The following is a 22790-nucleotide window of genomic DNA, read 5'->3' on the forward strand; positions in this document are numbered from 1 at the left end:
ATTTTCGAGACCATGTTCGGTTTTAAATCAAGACAGGAAACTGCATGGCGTTTTGGAGCAAGTAAAACACGCGGAAGAAAGTTACGCGTATGGCTGCAGTGGGACATTTTACTTACTTGCGCTCCTTAAACGCACATTTCAGCTTGTAGTATACTGTTTCGACGAATTAAAAGACGCATTTGCAAACAAAGGTATCCTGCCGGTGTTGTAAGCTTTATTCAGAGAGCATTTCCTAATTACGCGAATTGTGTGTGACTTTGTGTGCTGCGCGTGCATAGAAGGCCGAAAACTCCATTTAGAAAGTGTTGTACTTTATTATTTGTGCTGATATACCAGCGGCAAAACAGCGAATCCATAAAATAATGCAATTCACTTTCACGCCGGTATGAATTTTAAAATTTCGTAATTCCAAGCAAACCGCCGCTTGCTGTGCCGAATCAAAGCAATCAGATAAGATGCCGACCCAAACAATCAGCTGCCGTGAGGGCAAACAATGGGGTCTCAATTCCTCGCCTTTGTATATAGAGAGAGAAATTCTGGGAATCGTTATCAGCAAGAAATGGATTTGCACACGGGAGGCCGGCGCCGGCGTTGATAAGAGGTCGTATGTCGGTGTGCAGTGTATACACGTAAGCCTCAAATTGCGGACAATGATGGTCGGTAAATGAGGCTTTATAAAATCGCCAAATGGCGCTGGCGGACCGCGGCATTAATTAGCGGCAGAGCGAGAGCATGCATTTCAATGTGTGCGGCTGCATCACGGTCACACACGGCTTTGTTGGCTGCTATCGTTAACGTGGGCACCCAACTCGCCACACTCGCTCATCCTTCATCCTGGTTGCTCTCCGGCCATGTTGCAGTAGTATCAACGTCGTTCGTGCGAATGCCACCGACACAGCTACACTGCTTCATGTTAGCTAGCGATTTTCTGCTTTGAACTGCTCAATACCGCTCAATGTGATCACCTTGAGGATTTAAACGTAAGGTTTTTTCATTTATAATTATGGATTACTGCGAGAAATTAATGATTTTTGTAATTAGATATTAGCACACAACCTTTGGTTGACATTTTTTTATTCTAAGAGCTTTTACGGAGACTGATCTTGTTGTAAGTTCCGACACTGAGTGCCATTTAATTCAATCAAATGACTTGGACCAGCTCACAAACGTTGGTAACTGCATATTATGTCAATCTTAATCAGAGAAAGTTAAAAGATGTACGTGGCTTATGATTAATTCCAGTTAAACCAATTTGTCTCGCTACCGATGTTTACCTCCGTCATATTTGATTCACAATTGACCAAAATTAAGGTTTCACTTGTGTGCAAGAGGAGTGAAACATCTTGTGAATTAGTTTGATCGGTTTTCCTCTATCCGAATTCTAGTTTAATTAGTGGTTTATTTATATGTAGGAGTGAATCAATATGTTTTATTAAGTTTTATCCACTGATATATTTATTTTTTTTACCGTCCTACAGTAATATATTTTTATAATTTTAGTTTGTAAAAAAGTTAAACAGAATGCCAAAAAAATAATGGAAAGGTGATAAAGCTGGGAGCAAAATAGAAGCGCTAGCATTATTATTTGGTGCTCTTATTTAAGAATTTATCTCTCAGAGTAGCACTGTAGCGAATATAAAACTATCCCATTGATTTTATCACACAATTGATCTCATCATGTGAGATGCCAGCGTAATAATTTCTGACCCCTATTCTATCCCATTAAACAGCAAAGCGTCAGCTCTACTTACAAGCGTGTTATTATTTCTTTTTCATTTTTATCATTAGGTCTGTTCGAGGCACACTCACGCATTGTATTCTTTTTTCCAAACGCGATTGTTGTCCGTGTGAACCCCGGTCGCGCGAATGTGGAGCAAAGCGGTGGCGGAGGTGTGTGTTTGTGTGCGCGCAGACGACGGTACAATCGTAGTGTCCGTGGCTCACCAATTAGCATTGTGAGCGCGCCGAGGACCTAAATGTGCGTTGCTCAAATCCGCGACTTTGTTTCTGCAGGAGAGAGGCTTTGGCCGGCTCAATTTGCTCCTGCTGCTCGCTCGACGCATTGTTCGGTTTGCTCAGTTGGAACATTAGCCGGCATCAAGGTGTTTCGCTGGGTTTGTGTTAGTTTGGTCCTACTAGGTTCTCGGAACAACGCATTACCTCCTTCAAAGGCGTGAAATTCAACTCTGAAACAGCGCACCTTGAACTGATTCGGACGCTTGTTCAGCACTGTAAATGCTAACGTATGACCGCAACAGCCTTGAGTGAGCTTTAAAACCTTTTAGGAATATTTATTTCATTGTTATGAAGGTCTCAAAGAAATTAGAAAAATTTTGAAGTAGAATTTCAATAGAAAATTTTTGCTTCTTTTCCTGTGGTGTTGAAATCACCATTATAACGAAATGAAATTCAGCTTCTTGTTTTAAAACCGTATTTTTACAAAGATTGATATTCATTGATACGATTAAGTTATTTTTACTTGATAAAATCGGAAAAGTTAGTTATTTTTAGCCAAATAAATAATGAGTGAACTGTTTTTTCAATAATTTACATTAAAATTAAGAATTACAAAGAAATTTCAGAAATTAAAAAACCTAAGTAACACGTATCGATAATATATACTAGTAGTAAATTAGTAATTAACAATTTCCCCCCAAGAAAAAGTTTCTCACTTTGAACCAACAATAATTATTTCAAGAAAAAAAATGATAAGGATAGTCCTGGTTTCCGGTAAAAGGCTTTTCCTATTTTTTGAGCCAGCGCTTTGTTCATGGTTCAGCTTCTGTCTGCTACATTGACGCCGAGCTAATGATATGCAAAATAAACAAAAAGGGTTGCTGGAATTGATGAAATGTGATAGCGTGTATAGACACTAGCGGAAACGCTGCTCGCATGAAGATGCGAATCATGCAAATCGCGAGCTCAAAGTGCACTGAAACAAGTCAACCCTGCATTGAATTGCTGCGAAGCAAAATGCCTCTCTAACATTACCACATGCAGGAAGTGGCTGACTTTTAATCAACTTCACAGAATTCAATATTTAGTGAGAGGCGAAAAATAACAGGTTACATGCAAAGCAGGCCAACTTCCCTAGTGCCGTTTTTGCGAAATTTGGCAATTCACATTTTGGTAGTTTAAGTGTAATTACAGCTATAGCCAAGACGCAGTGCTCATAAAATTTAATTGATGGGCTATTGAAAATGATGATCTCAAGCCCTATCGTGAACTCGTTTACTGCTTCCTCCTCTGCCACTCACTACAAATATAACATGTAGAGAAAAGCGGCTTGGACAGCTTGCCCTTAGAGATGAAATTTTAGGCTGCCGTTTTCGTGAGTAAAAAACACGAAAAACCAGCTCCACGTATAAGAGAGTTGACCGGCGTGTTTTCAAATGTAAACGCACATACACACACGAAAAGATAAAGGTAACGGGACATACGGGGGACGCGTCGACCAATTGTCATGAAGAGCACATTTTTATTTATACCGTTCGCGCGCGGCCGATCGGCCGCTCCACGCGAGTTTTTATTTGGTCCATCATGCCCTCAACGCGCCAGCGATTATCAGAATTGAACCGAACACCTGGAGCATATCAAACACACGCTTTCAACAGTTTAGACTAATAAACAGGCGTGTTAAACCGAAGTTTGATGTTGCTCTGACAATCGTATTTAGGTTCAATTAAAGAACCGTTATTATCATTACATTAACCTCATAATTTAAATTCGTTGAAAAAGTCTGAACTATTTTGACCTCTTTGAAAAGTTTTGAGTTTTGGTTTCTACATTATTCTTTTTATCATTTTAAATGTTTTACTTTTTAAACTGTGTTATTAAAGGGTTTTTATAGTTTTGTCAAACTTGATCCGTGCACCTTAATTCTCTGATTAAGGAATAAGGCAATTTGTATAAGTGTCACAACTTTCCTTGAAAATGTTCTTGTTGTTTCAAACAAATACACAAATGTTCAGTTGAAAAGTTAATCTAATCCTATGCTTTCAAAAATACTTTTAGTTTACACCTCTTAAGTTCTTACTAAGTCTAAACAGGAGTTCTTTGTTGCACGTTTTAAAATTTTAGTAATTCCTCATTTTTTTCAGATTTATGATTCAATTTATATAATTTTCTCTGATTATTATTTTTCGTATTGTTACATTCAACCAGTTGAATTAAGACGACAGCAATTCAATTGCGTCCATCAGAGGGCAGCTAGATACGTAGAATCGCAAATTGAATCAGAGCCGGTGCAAAGAAGAAGACACCTCATCTCGCATGCGTATCAGCCGACCCGACCACTTGCTCTAATTGAAATAAGATAAAACGCTGTCCGGCTCTCGTTACGCGAACAAGGAGGTGGATGACGTTGATGGACGACGCTCGAGATACGCGACGCGTAGGCATAATATGCATTCGAGAGTGAACACTCAACAAGAGAAACCTGTTGTCGGAGCGCAAAATTCACTGAACAAACCGCGACTATAAACTTCATTGGCGGCTCAGGATGAAAGAGGGAGACTCACAATGTTAAATAACTGGATTGCCTGCGAGGACAAAAGCGGTGCGAGCATTACGTGATTTCTCTTCCTGATGCGCGCGGCTGCGGACGCCGCCACCGCCGCCGTTTTTTTCAATGAAGGAAGGGAAAGTACTGATTGTGCGCGATATATTACGCGATGCTCATCATCTCTGTCATATATATATTCCACTTCTGCGCTAGAAACGAAACCGGAGGTGGCAAGGTTTTAATTGCGTGGCTGAATTTTCATCGTGATTAGCACTATAGAGATGTAAGCTTCTTTAAAGCAGCGGCGGTGCACGAGATAAAGCCTTGGTGAGAATTTCACGGCTTTTTGATTAGAGCAGCTATTATGGGAAATGCTGTCGTAGTTTAATCATCTGTATTACGGAGCTCATCGGAGCGCGTAGCGAATGATGATATTTTTATCGGTCTTTCGCAACTTCAAATCTGAATGAATGGTGTTTCACATTTAGATATGCCTTTGTTAGGGTACTCTTTCCCTCGAGTGCTACTTTTATATCTTTTTTTTTCATTTTAATTGCCTACATTAAGTTGACTTGAGAGCATACAATAATGCTGATTGAACTCGAGTAATGAAAACAATGGAAACACTTTAATCATACCTGAGTTTCAAAATAGGCTTCAGATTATTTTAAGTCTAACGAACCGACCTTTCTTCCAGAATTGCTTTTCTTAAGATTAATGCCCCTGTAAACAGAGATATATAATTATTTTTTATTGCTTATTCATACTAACATGAACCGGACCTCTGACGATTTATATCACTGCTAACCCATTTTCGTTTCAGGTAGGACTAACGCTTTACAACCTGATAGAATATCTCTACAGTTAATAAATAAAATTTAGCAGTAACATGCAAAGAACAATGCCCACCTAAAGCGGCTCCCAGATTATATCAAACACCAAACTATAGAATTGAAAATAGATTGAAATCTTTAAAGCAGCGCTAGGTACACTTTCATGTTGAGATAATTCTGTACCAACGTTTTATTTGAATGGTCAAGGTGAATATGTCAAGTTGTTAGACTTTTATATCTTGAATTCATTGAGTCTTTAAAAGCCGACAGTCATATATTTTTCTGATTTGGCCATGCATGTCAATCAAATCGAGCGATCCACTATCGACTTTTTCACGTGATCTTGATTACTTTAATAAGCAATTCAGTAGACAATCGGTGCAACGGTATTTTGCCAATCAGCAAATAAAATAAAAATCTGTCCTTTCATGTCATAGACCTAGATCGAACTAAATTAAGCTCTCACTTAAATATTTGTGAAGCAATTATTGTCAGGATTTTATTCTCAAATTTCGATTTTTGTTGCAGGGAGCACACAGCACTTGCAGCGACGGGTCTCTCCTCAGTATGGGCAGCAACGAAATGGACGAGGTGAGTTTACTTTGAAAAATTGAAGCTTTGGAAGCTGGTTTCAAGACAGGACTTAAATTTTTGAGAACTTGGCAAGCCTATTTTGTCTCGGTTTCTTAACTCGGCACTGTACTTAATTTATTTTTCATATTTATTAAATGAAAACATATTTTTACAAGTGCTTTTAAAGCACTAATTATCTAGCTGCAAATATCATTAAGACGACTACGCACGTGAATTTGCGCCCGATTTGCACTCGGCAAGCACACTATTTATTTGCGGTACTCATTGTCAGCCACACACCAGGCTCACTTATCAAGCATTCAGTGTTTAAAGTCGTGGCAAGATAATAATGCAAAGATAGCAGTGAGAAGCGGCCTAATCATCCAAATCTGGCAGACAAAAGTGAACAGCCAAAGAGTAAAAACGTTTTCTGTTTGCAGGACTTTCACAATACTGGAGGTTCTGTTCAGTTGTTTGCCGCCGACAGGTCCCACAGCGAGGGTAAAATTTGTTTTGTTGAAATTTTTCGAATACTGATCCGTTCATTGCAGGCTTAGCAGACATGGCGCTCGAAAACGGAGACAAAATCCCACCGCTGAGCCACATAGCAGCCAAGCACAAGATAGCAGTCAGACCGAAGAGGACGCATGGCCCACCACGGCTCCGGCGGCTCCAAACAGTATGCTTGGATTATGCACTGTACAGGGGAAAATTTATTGCTTTTCCTTTTGGTTTACAGACCCAATCTGTGTTGCCATCTACTCCCGAGGCTGTTGAGGAAATAGGCCCTATTGTTGATTTCAAAAAAGGTAAAACACTTGTCTATTTATTGAGCAAGAATAAAACTGACAAGATCAACAACGAATTAATTAGCTGGGAATTAAAGTACTCAGTTCATTGATAAGGAATTTACAGCGAAAAAGATAAACAATTTTGAAGGTGGTCTTCAAAATAAAGTTATCTGTAAAAAGATTTAAAGATGTGATCATGCTGTTTGTTATCGAAATAAGTTACACGCCAGAGCCAAAATAAAATCTGTGTTGTATTTCAAACCCGTTTTTATGATGCCCTCTTTTCTATAATAAGAAATCCGAAACAATGAAAAAGTCTAATGAAATCTCTGAGAAATTGTCATATTAGTGTAAATGAAACCCAATTTCTGATAACCTAATCTTTCTTATCTATGCAAGTGTTTTTTGTGCGCCTCTCTTTCAATTCGCAACTTTCTGCTTTCCCAAAGCGGCATATTCTGCATTATTAATCATACGAACTTTGCCATGCTTTCAACTAAAAGCTTGCCTCGTTTGCCCTTTCAGATGATGTCTGTTTGCCTGCTTCTCCGCACAGCCATGAAATTAGTCAGGCTGAGTATTCCGCCTCCTCGCCTGTGGAGCGCAGTGCTCCTTCTTTTGAAGCCATTCTCGAGCGCCAGCTCAAATCTGCCTCGCTGCCGCCTGGGCTCGCGCTCGCCGCGGCCGCTAACGCCCCCGCCGCAGAGGTCAAGCTTGCCCGCAGCCACTCGAGCACCGAGCAGCCGAACCCTGCGCTCATCAAGCCAACCTATCGCCGCGCCGTGTCAGCCGTGCGCATCGAGCAGGCCGCCCTGGCCAGCGCCGCCGCCTCAAAGTTCAGTGCCATGTTTGGGGAAGAAAACAAGCAGGAGGAGGAGGAGGAGGAGACTGCCACAGAAATCGAGCCTGAGAAAGCTGAGGTGCCAATCGCAGAGAAGAGGGCCAAGCCAGACAAGCTGGAAATCGAGGTGGACAGACCGGTGCCCCTTCCCAGACTCTCGCCTGTGAAAAAGGCGGAGGAGGCGACCTCTCCGGTCAAGGAGATCAAGTCGATTTTGAAGAAGGACGAGAAGCCAGAGTCGCCAACAAGGAAAGAGGCAAGGTCGCCTCCGATTTTGGCACCAAAGCCGGAGCCTAGGCGTATTTCGTCAGCTAGCTCAAGGCAGCGAGTGGAGCCAGTTTTGGTACAACAGAGAGTGGACTTCCCACCGCCCTCTCCAGTGTCCCCTGCGCATTTTGTTCTCGCGTCGTACACAGACGACTCGCTGGAGGCCAATAAGGATTTCGGAGCTCAATCTCCGAGCTCTCTGGACAGTCTGGAAGACTTCCGCAAGATGCGAAGTCCCAGTCAGTCGCAGATGGACAGTTTGGAACGCAATTTGAAGATTTCATCAGACTCCCTGAGCTCTGGGACTGAGCTTTCCAGTACCAGTGACGACGTGCGGCCTACGCCTAAGTTCAGACAGTCGTGGCTGCCCACAAGCGACTCATCGGAAGACAAAATTGAGGTGCGGCCCGTGAAACTGCGCGCGGCCAAAAGCAGGCATTCCGACCCGCCAGTGACGGCCGCGCAGACCGAGTTGCTTATCAGAAAATCGTCTTCAGTTGACAATATCCTCAGCACCAGTATTCCTGAGAGGAAAGTTTTGTCGAACGATAGTGCCAGCAGCTCGGAGGAGGTGAATTTGCGACCGAGCGAGATCAGGAGGCGTCTGAAAGATAACGAATGGCCAGCAAGGACCGAGAAGGTGGTCAAGCCAAGCACCCCCGAGTTCCTGCGTCTGCAGCTTAACCCTCTGGACAGCAAGCAAGACGCTTGCGTGGTCAAAACTGAGCCAGCTCGCAGAAGCAGCAGCAGCTCTGCTGAAGAGCTGGACAAGTCGAAGAGAGTCTTCCCCAGTCCAACAGCGGTGGAAGTCAAATCAATCGTTGAAAGTAAACCGGTTGAGCTCGGACGTAAAAGCCCTGAAGTGAAGGACAAGTCGAGCACCCATGAGTTCCTGCGTTTGCAGCTGAACCCCGTGGGCATCAAACAAGAGGCTGCATCAGCCAAAGTAGAGCCTATCAGACGGAGCAGCAGCAGCTCAACTGAAGAGCTTGATAACGACAACAAGCCAAAGCTCTTGAAACAGAGTTTGTCATCGTCGCGGTTGAGAGTTTTCTCAAATCCTCCGTCAATGGAAACCCATTCCGTGGAGAGGGGAATTTTCGAGGCCAAACCAATCGAGCATAAAGAAAAAGCAGAGGAGCTTCCGAAAATTATTAGTCCCGCTCGACTCAACAGAAACGTGTTTAAAACAAAGAATGTGGAAGTTGAGGTAGTGGCGAAAAATAATAACCATAAGGAGGAAACGTCCCCAATTCAGATTCTTCCCAGCAAAATAAACATAGTGGAGGGCTTAAAAAGTCAGACAGCACACGCAAAGCCTGTCGAGGAAACTCCCAAAACGGAAATGAGTCCACAGATCAAGCCAATCCAGAATTTGGCCAGAACTGAGCAGGTCATCCTGAGAAAGAAACCAGCTACCTCGGAAACGGATGCCGAGTGCGAACTGTTCAAAGTGTTCGCGAGACGGTCGCTCAAGCTGACAAAGGACTCGGACAACAACAACCTCTCGGTCCAGCTGTCAAGAGAAACCTCAGTCCAGATTTCAAGGGACAGCGACAAGGAGAACGACGAGGAAGTGAAGCCCGCAGCCTCGGAAAAAACTCTCAACTCGATCAACAACAACACCACGCCGTCAAGCGTCGCCAACAATAACAGCCTCAATCGACGGCCGCACACTGTCATGAACAGCGTCGAACCTAAGGTGGAAAGACAGGCGCAGGAGAAGACGCCAAGACCGAAAAGCTACTCGGAAAAGAACTGGTGGACCATCAAGGACAAAGACGTTGAATTGGTCAAGAACGAAAGCAACTCGGGCACCGCGTCTCTTCCTCCCAATGTTTCATCTGGCAAAGCGACCACAATAACGCCCAAAGTGAAGAAGAAGCTGGAGCAGTGGGAAAAACTGGCCCAGCAATGAGGGAAAACTGATTAGCAGCCTAGAACAGTAAGGATTTTCGATTGGCTTCAAATTGCTGCCAGATTACTGCATGCTTTGCTGATTTTGACTGTCATGTATGCTCGATCATTTTTGCTTTTGATTATTTTGACGTGATGAAATATCAGGAATGCGAGCTATCGTGTTTAGGATGGGCAAGCATTAAGATTAAGATAAACATAATATTTTTAACGTAAGCATCCTTTTTTATCTAGTATCAGGTGTAAGAATTATTATTATAGGTATCAAAAATTTAATCACACGTTTAGTCATCCCAGAGAGCTCGCAAGAATCCTTATTTTACCTTTAAACCTACAGCATCTTGAAAAACGTTTTTACAGAGTATTTCCGCAATTTTTTCGTTCTTTTTACCCCATGCATTTGTGTAGCGAATCATAAATGACCAGAAATTGTATTTTAAAGATCGATTCTAGTGCAATTGATTTTTCTGAAATTTTAAACTATGGAATTTTTATCGCAAATTTTGATCTAAAGAAGGTCCAATCCATTATTGACTGTTTTTTCATTTAGTTTTTTTGCGCAAAAATGCTAGTGGTGTATTAATGCGCATTGTAAAATTGGCGAATCATTTACCAACCAAAATTAATTGTGTGAACCAAAGCGAATTTCCTGTGTTCCAAAAACACCTGCTAGATTCAAGCGCACCTTAGTAATTCGAGGCAAAATCTCGGCACAGAAATATCAGAATAAGAAGTGGCGATAAATAAAGAAACTAGAGCTTATCTCATCAATTGATAAACGTTTTTGCCACTATGAATAAGATGCTTAGAGTGCAATAAAAGAGTTTTTTTCCTTATTAGAAAGTAGTTTAGGTCAATGATCATTTTGATAAAAACCTATTTTGTTTCAGGGAAATCACGTGGAAAAAGGACTGTGTCATGGCGCTGATCAGAAGACGTACCAATTACAGGCGACTCTCGTCAGCAACAATTGTAGATAGTTTAGCTCACCGTCAGAATATTTACACCCGTTTTCCATTGAGTCAAGCTGGATTTATCGGCACTGGTGGCCACAGTTACAAACTATATGCAGATTTTACGACTGTGGATGACATATATATTCATAGCTACCCTGATTAATGATTTTTGTACTTTTTAAAGTATATTTAGGCGTTATATAATATACTAATTAATAACGTGGGGATGCAAAAGCTTGGATACACCATTTTACAAAATGTAATTTCCTGTGATTCTAACTGATAAACAATAACCATCATACGCAAACAAATTTTCAATTGAGCACATATGAAATACGTGAAGATTAAAATTGGGCAAAATGGTGGCAGAAATGCACACCCCACGATCCAAATAGCATTTCTGTGCTAAGTCAGTTTCAAATTATTCCACACTTACGCCTCCTGAAAATAGTATTTTGTATCCTACATTTATGTATTGAAACTAAGTGAGCAATGCAAAGCAGAGAACATTATACTTACTGTGTCAACTTAAGTGGAATATATACATAGCACTGTAGTTGAATGTGAAAACTTGTATGCCTTATTTTGCTCCTATTTTCCACGAAGAGAAAAATAATTAAATTGTGTTTTGAGAATATTGGAGTGTCCTACTAAATTTTGTGTCTGTATATTAAAATTTTATCGCAAAGATATAAAGGGCACATTTTTGCATTCCCGCAAACTTTACTGGTGATTCCTAATCAAGACGGATAGTTTTTCAAAATATTTAGATGTTTCTGGATGAAACAAATAAAATGTATCTGGTAATGTAGCTGGAAAATATGATAATCACGTTCAGAGGACCACGGGAGGATCAGTTGGTTGACCCAAAATTTTTGCTTGCTGCGTATTTTTTGTAAATGCAGTTCAATTAGACGCGGACATATCTCTTGATGAGCATGCACTCTATTTTTTGCTAGAAAATTTATTGCTGAGTCGGGATCACAGTGTGGGGGGAGCTGTAGAAAACTAATTGTCTCATTTTTTGTCTTTAATTTGTATTGCTGACAGCATTAAAAGTGCTCTCCTCTGGTTCTTTTTTCTTTTGTATTTTAGACTTGAAGCTAACTAAGTAAATAATCTAGGAAACAAATTGAAACACTTACGCAGTAACTAACCTTTTGAGCTACTTTCCATGGTGAATATAATAAATTAATATAATTTTTAGTTGCAAGACGTGACAAAATTTTTTGTATTTTAGGTGTCTAGTCAGATTTGTTAATTATAATTTTTGCCTGTGTCAAAGCTGCATTTTTTATTTGAGTTAAAGTAATTTGTCTTTTCTTATTAGGATACTTTTGTTTCCCACAGAAGAGCTGTAGGTGGTGAATACAGCCAAGCAAGCAAACATGTTTTCTACGATTTGTTTTATCTCCATTATTGTTGATGTAGTTAATACTTTTTTAATTGATTGGTATTTTTCTTTTGCTGAGAAATTCTGAACAAAATGCAGAGAATTAAGTATATGTAACGCGTATTAAGTTAAACTATTAATTGTACAGTCAGCATGTATTATTTGCTACACTTGTCTAATAAAGGCACTTGCAAAACATATGCAATGTGCGGAAGACCCTGTATATTTGTTGTTTTGTTTCAATATATTGTTTTGGTGCTGAGCAAGAAATCAAGAATATTTTAACTACCCAAATCTAGCAAGTATTTCGATTCGCTAACTTTTTGCTTATTTTTCTCTATTGAAATTATATAAAAAGAAATTTCATAAATTTCCTATATTACTATAAAAACATTCCAAGAAAGGCGTAAAAGGTGAAAAATTACGAGTTGTATCTACATATTATGGTGGAAATTTTCAAATAAATTATTAGAGGCCCATCAAGGCCTTCTGAAATTTAAAATAGATTTAATAAGCTATACAAGTTCCAATATTTAGAGTACTTTCATTTTCTGATGGAATAACACAGCTAAATGATACTAAACAGGAAAATGTAAGGAATATTTTTGTATTAAGAGAAGGGGACATAAATAAGTCGCTGAAAATTAAAAGGATTAATTAAAAGCCAACCTTAATTCCTTTACTTCTAAATCATAGTCAAAAATGCCTAAAACGAATCTGCGTTCCAATCTTTGATAATTCTAAATTGTAATAAGAAAAAATATTTTTTATGAACATACCCAGTTACCCAGACAGAAAAATTCGCTAACCAATACATACATATAACAAATTACAATATAAACCGGTTACATCGTTCTGACCATCCAACCGATATCTGCGGTGGTCACCGACACAGGCACCTGGAAGGGAGAAACACATGTTTGCTCACAAGTGGGTGGTTCCGCGAAGCCGCCTCTCGCTTGCTGCATCAAAATCAGGAACAAACCCAATCAAAGTTTAAAATTTGGCAAAGTTGCAAACTACGAATGACAGTGTTTTAGATCAAGGGTTCAGCTTTCGAGTTGTGTAACCGTTTTTTTATCGCGTGAATCGCATCAAGAGGCTGCATCGACGGCATTTGATCTGTGGAGGAGCAGGAGGTGAGTCATCTCTCCTTGAATTCTGGCATCACTATACTTCCTCACAATTTGACTGCTTCACTTGATTTGGCTCACCTTCACAGACGACTAGTTTGACGCTCCTTGTTCTTTCGATATGCCTTCTTAAAAATTGAGAAAATTGAGGTTTATTTAAGACGAAAATACTAGCGCAGCGCCTTCTTCCTGGCAGCATTTTGACTTTTGACTTAATAAATTTTTTGCTATTGTTTTAGGTTAAGTTCAGGTTACACCGTAAAAACAACTGATAAACTTGTGTTTTTTTAATGCGGAAGTAATATTTTACGACAAATTAAAACTGTAGGTGATTGAAATCAGACAATTACATTAAAAAAAATTGACGGTGGGAAAGGCTATGAAAATTTTTATTCGCTTTTATTTTTAGCCAATGAATTCTTGTTTAATACATATAACTTGTTCTTGTGTTGGCAAGTAATTTTTCGTGAGATGGAAATATTTTTTTAAGTTTGGCTATAAATTTAAAATTTCAAGATTAGTTAGAAAAATATTCTGAATTCAGTTCAAATCTGAACATTTTTAGCTAACAAAAGCCTCTTGATCTGACAAAAAGGTGATTGATGTGTTTAAAATTTACAATAATCGAATTCCATTTGTTAAAATTATTAAATAGATGACTCGACTTGTGTCTTCAATTGGGAAGGAGGCTGTGAAATGGAGACGCGAGTCTATATTAAAAATTAAGAAATGGCCAAGTAGTTGTGCTTCCGTCCGGCTTTGTTTGAAAAGGAATTTTGGACAAACATTGAAGTTGACTTGCGCGTGAGCGCGTCCAAAACACGTTTGCAAATGATAGCAGTGCTTGCGCAAATTTCACTTATTCACGCCGGGCGTAATTCCCAGCAGGTCTGCTGCACTTACTCGTAATTGCACGCGTCCAGCTATTAATGAGAATGCTAGCTCCTGGGCGCAATTTGCAATTCGTGGCGTAGAGAGGCCAGCCCACTGCGCAGCCAGCGCTCGCCGCCGTTTAATTCGGCCGTAAGGGGCCCCCGAATGGGCCCTGCCTCGGTCTGCTCATTTGTATTTGCCCGCCGTAAAGGGGCTGCTGAATTTTTCATGCCCTCCGCTCGTTGCCGATGCGGTTGCCACCCGCTGCTCTAGTTTCCAGTCTGCATCGTGCAAGGACGAAATTTTATCTTGTATCTCTTGGTAATTTATTGGAACCGCAGTTCTTTTCAATTTTTTTATGTCCTCAGACAAATTGTCTTTCTCAATTACACCGCTTTTCAAGTCAATAATAAAATTTTAAAATCCCTATTTAAGTTTACAATGCAAATGCTCATCTCTCTCCACCTAGAGAGGCAGTATTTTATTTCTACAATGGCTTTAGATAGTTAATATAAAGATAATTTAGCTCCATTTTAACCAGTTAGAGAAGCTCTATTTTTTTGCATTTTTTGAGTTTGCATTTATTTGATATTTTGCATGAATGAAAAAAGGAGATTTCGTCAGCGTTTAGAATATTGTGCCATATATTGGCCATATTTTTCAAACCTGTCACTAAAATTCTGGAATCAAAAAATTTCGTCCATTGAACATCACAAATCACAACAGGTTACACGATATTTCTTTTTTCAAAAAAAAGCAGGAGAAGTTAAATAAAAAGAAATGGGATTTGTTGAACTGAAACCGCTGATTTTAAGCAAACTATGGGCAACAGTCTGCATTAATATGAAAAAAGAATGAACCAAATGAATGCGACAGAAATTAGTGCATTCTGGCAACCCTACTCAGCCGCTGCCGCTGGTTGGTGTTTGCCCATAAAGTGTAGTCGCGAGACTCTGATGCGTTTGTCTACTGTCTCGGCACGCACGTTTACTTAGCGTCGCCGACATTATGCTGCAAATTACATAAATAAGCATTTTCTTGGCTTTGTTGCCTGTCCGAAATGATGCTAGGGGGATTTTTCGCTTTATTTTCCCCGCGCCGCGCAGCTCGGCCGCACGCACTAAATTTGCTTGCTGGCAAATTTTATTTGCGCGCTACTAAATTTTTTTAATTTCTTTAATGCTTGCAACCGCACGGCACGCGCGGGCGTCGTCTTCAAGGTGTGCTCCTGCGCCTTTTTTATTACTTTGCACGCAGCAAAGTACATCACTCGAGTGGCGTACGTCATGTTAAGTGCTGCGTTTTTATTTTTAGTTACCTCGGACGGAATATATTAATATCTCCAACCGCCTATCAAGCGAATGAAATTTCAACTTGTAGCGATAATTTTGTAGTTCTCAATCATGTCAAGTGCATTTGATTTGTTTGCTAATTGAATAAACAGCCAACCTGAGTGCAAACATTGTTTATTTATTATTTACAGCTCGCGATAATAAACCCGATATATAGGTTACAGAGCAATTCAGAAGCGCCGACTTGCTCCAATAAAAAGAACTTAATCATCTCGCTCGTACGAGAACGCGCACGTCTCAATAATAATCAGAATAAGGTTCATTTATCCAGGTTAATGATCTGCGCGCAGAAGTCGATAAATGTAACGGGCTCGCGGCGAAAACGAACCGAGTTGCGGAACAAAAAGTGCGCCCTAACAAGGGTGCATTATTAAAAGGTGATGACGCGTCAGTAGTTATATGCAGATAGAGGCAGTTTGCTGATTTTCTCCCTGATACCACCACTGGAACACTGATTGAGACCTTCTCGTTGGGCATTTGGGTGTCCTGCTTTGCGCTGAAAATTTTTATTGTTCCAGATTCAATGTGATTTTCTCAGAGATGGCCCTCAAATTTCCTGGCTTATAATTAATTTTAATTTGCTGTTAGGTGTAAGTTTCGTTTTTTCTGTAGTGTGATGACGATGACACTTTGATACTGCTGATTACAAAAGAACAATAAACTTTTATCAATTCCAATTTTTATGATGGAAAGAAAAGAACAATCATTTCCAAAGATTTGAAAATTGTTCCAAATCCCATATATATTTTAACATATTAATATCTGAAACTCTTTGATTGATTTTAAAATAGGTTAACTATCACTTAACTAGAAACCTGTGGTGGCTCTGACTCTCTCTGACTCTCTCCCCCACTTTGTGCTAGTGCGCCCTGTGCTCTTGTGACTTCTCACCCCCACTTAAGATGGTGCTGAAAACCTCCAGAAGTTTCCCCCATCTCAAAATGTACTTTAATTAACAACATTAATTAGCTGACTAATTGTGTCCTCAATTCATCGATATTACAATTTACAATAAACTCTGACAATAAAGGCAAACCCAATTTCACCCATATTAGTAATGCACAGCAATAAATATGATTCAAATAAAACTCCACTTCGCGACGCACTTTATGGCCAGCCGTTTTGGCCAGTCTCTGTTCACTCAGTCTAATAAAGCAAGAAGTAAGAAGTAAAGTTAAAAATCAGTAGTTGAGTGTTTTACTTCATACGACTACCGCTCCTACAAACACTTAAAATTCAAACTGTCTGATCTCATTAAAAAGTGATTATTCCAATCAGGTGATTGTTACGCCTGCTCAGATAAATGCTGCAGAAACCTTGAAAAAACATCGGTATGATATAATAAAGGGATAAAAAAATTAATAAAACGATGGTATATTAAACAATGATTTTTTTATTTTTGCAAACATGACAAATTTTCAACAACAAATAGTTTTCGGAGCAAAAAAGGTGACCCGGTCCTTCTCGTTGCTGTGCTAGCGTTTTTCTCGTTCTCTCGGCGACGCGAATCTATTGATCTGCGGGTGGTGCGCGCGCCCGTCCGCCCGACTTTCCAGCCAGCTCCTTTCGAGGGCTCTCCACGTAAAACGTAGACTGCGCCTCCTACCGATATTAGTGTGCCGTTCACAACTCGCCCCAAAAGCTCACACTGCAGAATTTTCGGGTAGAACGGCAGCAAGCACCACAACCCAATCAAAGTTCAGGGCGAAGCGCGCGCGGAAATGAATGATGAGGGGAAACACACACACACTCTGGCTGGTTTGATTTTACGAGCACGGAATCCAGACGAAACGGTGGTGGAGCAAAAATCGTCCGCTTGCAATTGCCGAACGGAAAGGGACTTCAATTCGGAGTGAAACTATTGCTAGATTGTTGGATATTGAGTCTTTGACACTTAATTCTATTTTAGAAAAAGGGGTTGATTTAACGAACAGGTGATTTTTAATAAATGAAACATGTTTTTCTGCGATTTTAGTCGATAACTTTATCTAAAGATACTTTTTTTTAAATTTTACTAAGAAATTTAAAATTTTGCTTCGAATACAAATACTAATGATTCTGACGGTCCTGTAACTCATGGGGAAATTACAAGATAACTCGCTTTCTTATCTTATCTCGTGCGTCTTAGAACAATTGAAAAAATTGGAAAATACAAAGTGAATTAATAATTCATCAATAAAATTGAATATAGTTATTGTGCTTTGAATTAAATGTTATCATCCAGCGTCACTGAAATTTATTTCTGTCTGCAATAAATGTATAGCAAACATTATTTTTAAATGATTAAACCACCGAAAACTCCAAATTGTTTTGTTCTTATTTTAACTAATTGATCCAAAATAAGTCTTCCATTTAGTAACAGTACTTAAAAAATTTGCAATGAAAATATTGCTGAGGCGTGAAAAAGAAATGCTATTGAGCTAAGAATTAAATGTTTAAAAGCCCAACGCCTATTTTGCTATTCAACCCCTTGCGACAAATCAATGCCTGACTCACCGATAAAGTTTACTCCCGCATTCTAGAAGCGTTTTATCGCGGTCGGGCGGGCCGGGATGATTCACAAATTGATTTGACCAGCAGCCAGACGGAGCTGCGAACTGCAATAAACCCAATTGCTTTATCTCTTAAATCGCGGCGTGAATCGCGCAAGTTGGTGCCGATTAAAATTGTATCGTTCGCCCTTGTGCTGAAGGGCACGCAGTTAGTTTTGTGCTCGGCGCACGCGGGCGTCGATAAATTGCGGCTGTGCACGTCAATTGCCGATACACTAACTCCACATTTGCAGCTTGGTTAGCCACGGCCCGAGTTTGGTACACACGCGTTACATAATTATATCGGCGGCAGCGAGCTGTCAGAGGAAAATACGAGCTGAAAGCAGAAAGAAAGAGGCAAAGAGAGGTGAAATTGAAAAGAGGCAAAAAATTGGCATGTCTCTGTAAAGGAGAAATCGCATTTACCGCCCAGCTGTGAGCCGTGAAACGAAAAATTCCTTTCTTCTTCTCAACGGAGAGAAAATTGAGCAGACGATGCGCAACTTTGTGGAAATAAAAGTCACAAAATCGAGGTTTAAACTTTACAGTTATTTTTTCAGAAACATACTAGTCATTAGGCCCGCCAGCACAATTTGCCTTATTATCAGCTCAAATCCATGCAAGTGCAATTAAATTCTAATGACATGGCATTGGAGCTCTTGAACCGTTCGAATGCTGCATTCTGGTGGCACCTGCATTTTTCATTTTATTATTCACCGGCCGCAAATGCTAATCTGCCATCAATCTGTTTACGGAATAAGGGCCGTTTTCGACCGCCGAAACCGCACACGAAGCGGCAAACATGCAGGATCTGTAATTGAGAGCTTATCTCGACTGGCAGACGAAAAATTCTGGTATAAATAATGAGCAGGAGAAACTTGAGGCTACATTTTTCCAAACCCACGGCCCCAGAGGTAACCCAACCCGAAAACATGGCTGCAGCTCTCCGTGTGATGCTCTTGCTCTGCTTGGCTCTTGCACTTGGTATGAATACAATTCACTTTCCTCGCAACTTGCTGATTGGTGAAAAAGTCTTGGCGCAAAATCAGGTGGCCGAGGACGACCTGGCTCTCCACACCAAGGCTGAGAGCATAAAACAACAGGTGAATGCCTTACACTTTTAGTTTTGCGGGCCCCTTTCAGTCCGAGAGCCGGTTTTAAATCATTATCATACTTTGATAGCAAAGAATTTGAAATGTTATTTGGCAAAATTTAAAACTATCTTGTTTATTGGGATTGAAAACCTTTTTGCTTTAGAATCATCGAATACTTCTATTGCAAAATCCAAACGTGCGTCTACGATGCTAAACGTGGCGATGAGCACTTTTGTTCATCCTGCCATTCAAGTCAATTTTTTTAACCGGTTGTTAGGAATTATATACTTTGAAATATCAATATTTCTTTAATAACTTTATAGCGGGGAACGTCCCCTCTGGTGGCTTTAAATTAGATAATCTTAAACATGAAATTATAATTTTTTCTGTTGAAATTCAATGCAGCTTCCGTAGTGTATATCAAGCTGATCATTCTGTACTTCTGCAGAAATACTTAATAAAAATAAACATTTTGATATACACCGAGGAAGCTGCATTTAATTTCAACCAAAAATAAGTGTTGACCTCGTGTGCTTCTGTCTTGATTGGCATCAATCAACAATATTAAAAATTTCAAGAAGGTCGTTGAACAATTACTTAGATAAATAATGAAAACAAGCCCGAGTATATATTCCCATTTTATTTGATTTTCTTGCGGCTGATCTCTTTTTCTGCTCGCGATTTTAGGTCGATCTGATTAGAAATTTGCCGAAGCAGCAGGCGTCTGGTTTTTTGGCCGCGGTGGACCAATTATTAGCCAGTTTGATAGCGGCAATCCCTTTGCCGCCTACGACCACGACTTCTTCCACAACCACTACCACTACCACCACTCGTGCTCCCTAAAAGAGAGGAATAACGTTTTCACTGCCGCACCTAATTGCCCTCCGCGCGCGCGCGTGTGTGTGTATATATATTTGTATAGAAGCTCGCTAATTACGCTCGCGCGTTCATTTGCATACACCACGCTGCATAGAGCAGAATTCCAGCCTCGTTTTATCAGTCGGCTAACTTCTTTGTATCACGTTTGCAATCTTAACTTGGAATAAATTTGCGCACCGAAAAGAGGCCGCTCGTTTTATTTAACTCGACTTGAAAAAGGCTCGACTTTTTAGCTTTTCAATGGGAAGACACAAGTTTACCGATCCACTTTAGAGAGACAGAGTGCCGTGCCCCTCGGTCGGCCGCAACTAGAGAACGAATTTGACGGTGCGGACTAAAATAGGAATTCCCCGGCTTTCCTCTGCTGAATTCGCAAAAGACAGAAAAGCCCACCCGTCTAATTGCTATATTAAAGACTTTGCGTAGTAGGCAGTGTGTATGTGCACGACTAATTTGCATAACTGCCGATTATCCAGCGCCAAACGCGTGTTTTTGTCTAGCCTACTGCGTGCGCCACTTTTATAGGCCACTGGTGTAAATTAATATGTAAAATTTTGGCGAGTACGCTATTTTAGCATGCGAAATTATAGGAATTGGGCTATATCATCATCCTTTTTAATTGCTTTTCGCACCATCGATTGAAATACATTTTTAATTAAATTTGACCCTACAGAGTTTTAACCTTAAATATTGCCATTTCAAATCTAATATATGTTAAAAAATGAAGTCAAGTTAAAAGAAATCAAATTTAAAATTTAATTCGGTTGTGACTTATGTGGCTTTTAGGTGGATAAACTGGTGTTAATTTTGCCGAAGCAGCAATCTACCGGTGTTATTTCCGCGTTGGACAAACTGCTGACCGACCTAATAAACGCTATTCCTCGGCCGATGACCACTGTAAAACCCATTGTGGCAGTTATCTACAATAGGCCCTTCCCAGCATTTCTTGGCTAAAAAGACTGGAGTGGAGCACAAACTTCTTTTTATTATGATTTAGGTGTAAAATTGATAGATATTAAATCTAAATTGTCTTATAAAACACAATTTTATTTATAAACCGTGCAACAAACTCTCTGAACTTAACTAGATTTTGTGTTTGAAAATTCTTACTTTTTCGTTAATCTATAAAATCAGTAATTTCCAATTTCTAAACCATAATCAAAATTGAAGGGAATAAATCGCTGCTCAACCACTTTGCCAATGATTTATCGTCTGGTCAGAAATCACTTCCTGCATAGCTGATGAAAAATCCAACAGAAGGAAGAATAATATTATTTAACGTCCATCGTTTCGTGCCGACCGATCGCTGCAGGATGTTTCAAAATCATACATGCAAATTACGCGCACTGACTCGTTTCTCGTTTCGGGTCAGCCGCTCTCGGACAGATTGTGGCCGATGGCTCGGTTTTTGAACACACAAAAAATTGGCGTGACGGCATTCTAGGTTGACCAGCTCGTCGGCCTCCTGCCGCGGCAGAAAGCGACCAGCGTTTTTGGTGCCTTGGACCAACTGTTGGGCAGTCTGGTAAATGCGATCCCACGACCAACCACCACTAGACGGCCCACCATTATTGGGGTGATCGTCATTAGACCCCAGCCATCCTTCCTTGGTTGAGGCGGACAGCTGAGCAATCTGCACGCCAAATTGGCCTGACATTTTTCAAGCGGCTCCCAAACGTACTGCAATATTGCACGGCCGGGGAAGCAACTTGTGCGCTGTCAACCTTTTATTTTTGGGAAATAAAGTTTTATGCGAGCCTGCGTTCCGGGGTAGAGGGCCTGATGCATTTGCGTTGAACGAGCGATTTCTGTTTTGCTTTTGTCTTCCCTTTGGGAAAAATGCTGTATTTTCTGTTTGCGAAATGCAATTATTTTCGAGCTGCACGCACTATTGTCAATACTGCGTTCTATCAATATTTTTTGCGTGCCAGAGATTAGATGTTGTAACTTGGTTGCTTCTTGAAAAATAAATTGTGCATCACATATTCAATGGATTTTTTTTGTGAAAAATACTGAGGCTTGGGACCCTATACGCTATAGTGTCTAAAATTAAAACCGTGCCAAGCTGCATGCTTGTTCAGTGGACAAATTTTACGAGTCAGCCTGCGGGCCTGCGACCTAATTAGATTCTTGGCACGATATTAATTCAAGTTACCTATTATACTTAACAGTTTTTTAAGGCACATTCCCCTAATAATGTATTTATTAAATCTATATGTGTGAGCGAAAATCACTCTCATATCAAAAATATGTATATTGCTCAAGAAAAACATTAAAATATTCTTTTGACTCACACACTGCAAATATACTTTCTAATTTCCTGCTTTACAAAATAAGTTTTTGCCCTTAAATACGTAAGGTAGAGAAAACAGGGTTCGCCAATTTTGCAATGCGCAAAAATGCACCACTGGTTTTTTGCGCAAAAAACCGGCTGGAAAAACCCACCAGTCTTGGGTTTTTCCGCACTTTTCCGAATTTAACCCGAAAATAGTCAATTTTCGCTTGAAAAGAGTCTGAAATTTCAGAAAACTATGCAGAGAGTTAAAATTTTTAGTCTCTTGGAGGAACCAGTGGCTCTAATACTGATTTTGGTGATTTTGAAAAATCCCTATTTTTGGTCATCCATCATGAAAATTTTTTATTTTCCATAAGAATGCATGTGTTTCGGAAAAATGCGCAAAATTGCAGAAAAACCCGCAAAAAAACAGTTTTTTGCAATGCAGTGGGTTTTTCCGGAAAAATGCGGGTTTTTGCGAACCCTGAGAGAAAACGCATTGTAAATGCTAGTGATGCAAATTGACCTCGAAGTTGGTGCTAGCGGAAAATTCCCGCCACAAAGTTAATCACACATAA

At 40.0% G+C, this 22790-nt stretch overlaps 2 protein-coding genes and 1 long non-coding RNA gene across 5 annotated transcripts in view; all 3 read left to right on the forward strand.

The window, feature by feature from the left end:
* The window catches only part of LOC135944706 (titin), a 41649-nt gene extending 29351 nt beyond the window's left edge, over positions 1-12298 (forward strand). For all 3 annotated transcript variants that reach the window (XM_065491834.1, XM_065491835.1, XM_065491836.1), the window contains 6 exons: positions 5866-5928; positions 6351-6411; positions 6462-6589; positions 6650-6719; positions 7227-9754; positions 10617-12298. In XM_065491834.1, coding sequence (XP_065347906.1) covers positions 5866-5928; positions 6351-6411; positions 6462-6589; positions 6650-6719; positions 7227-9727 — 2823 coding nt within the window. In that variant the 3' untranslated portion in view covers positions 9728-9754; positions 10617-12298. The remainder of the gene's footprint in view (positions 1-5865; positions 5929-6350; positions 6412-6461; positions 6590-6649; positions 6720-7226; positions 9755-10616) is intronic.
* A 761-nt stretch (positions 12299-13059) lies between these two features.
* LOC135944099 (protein Fe65 homolog) overlaps positions 13060-22790 on the forward strand; it is a 52399-nt gene continuing 42668 nt past the window's right edge. Inside the window, exon 1 of the mRNA XM_065490841.1 lies at positions 13060-13214. The gene's annotated coding sequence lies outside the window, so the exon portion shown is untranslated. The remainder of the gene's footprint in view (positions 13215-22790) is intronic.
* Positions 18687-20123, forward strand: LOC135943596 (uncharacterized). Its single transcript, XR_010575228.1, has 3 exons — positions 18687-18948; positions 18997-19067; positions 19746-20123. It is a non-coding gene; the product is annotated as an uncharacterized LOC135943596 (long non-coding RNA).

This window comes from Cloeon dipterum, chromosome 4, assembly GCF_949628265.1.
Source record: "Cloeon dipterum chromosome 4, ieCloDipt1.1, whole genome shotgun sequence".
NCBI classification, from domain to species: domain Eukaryota; kingdom Metazoa; phylum Arthropoda; class Insecta; order Ephemeroptera; family Baetidae; genus Cloeon; species Cloeon dipterum.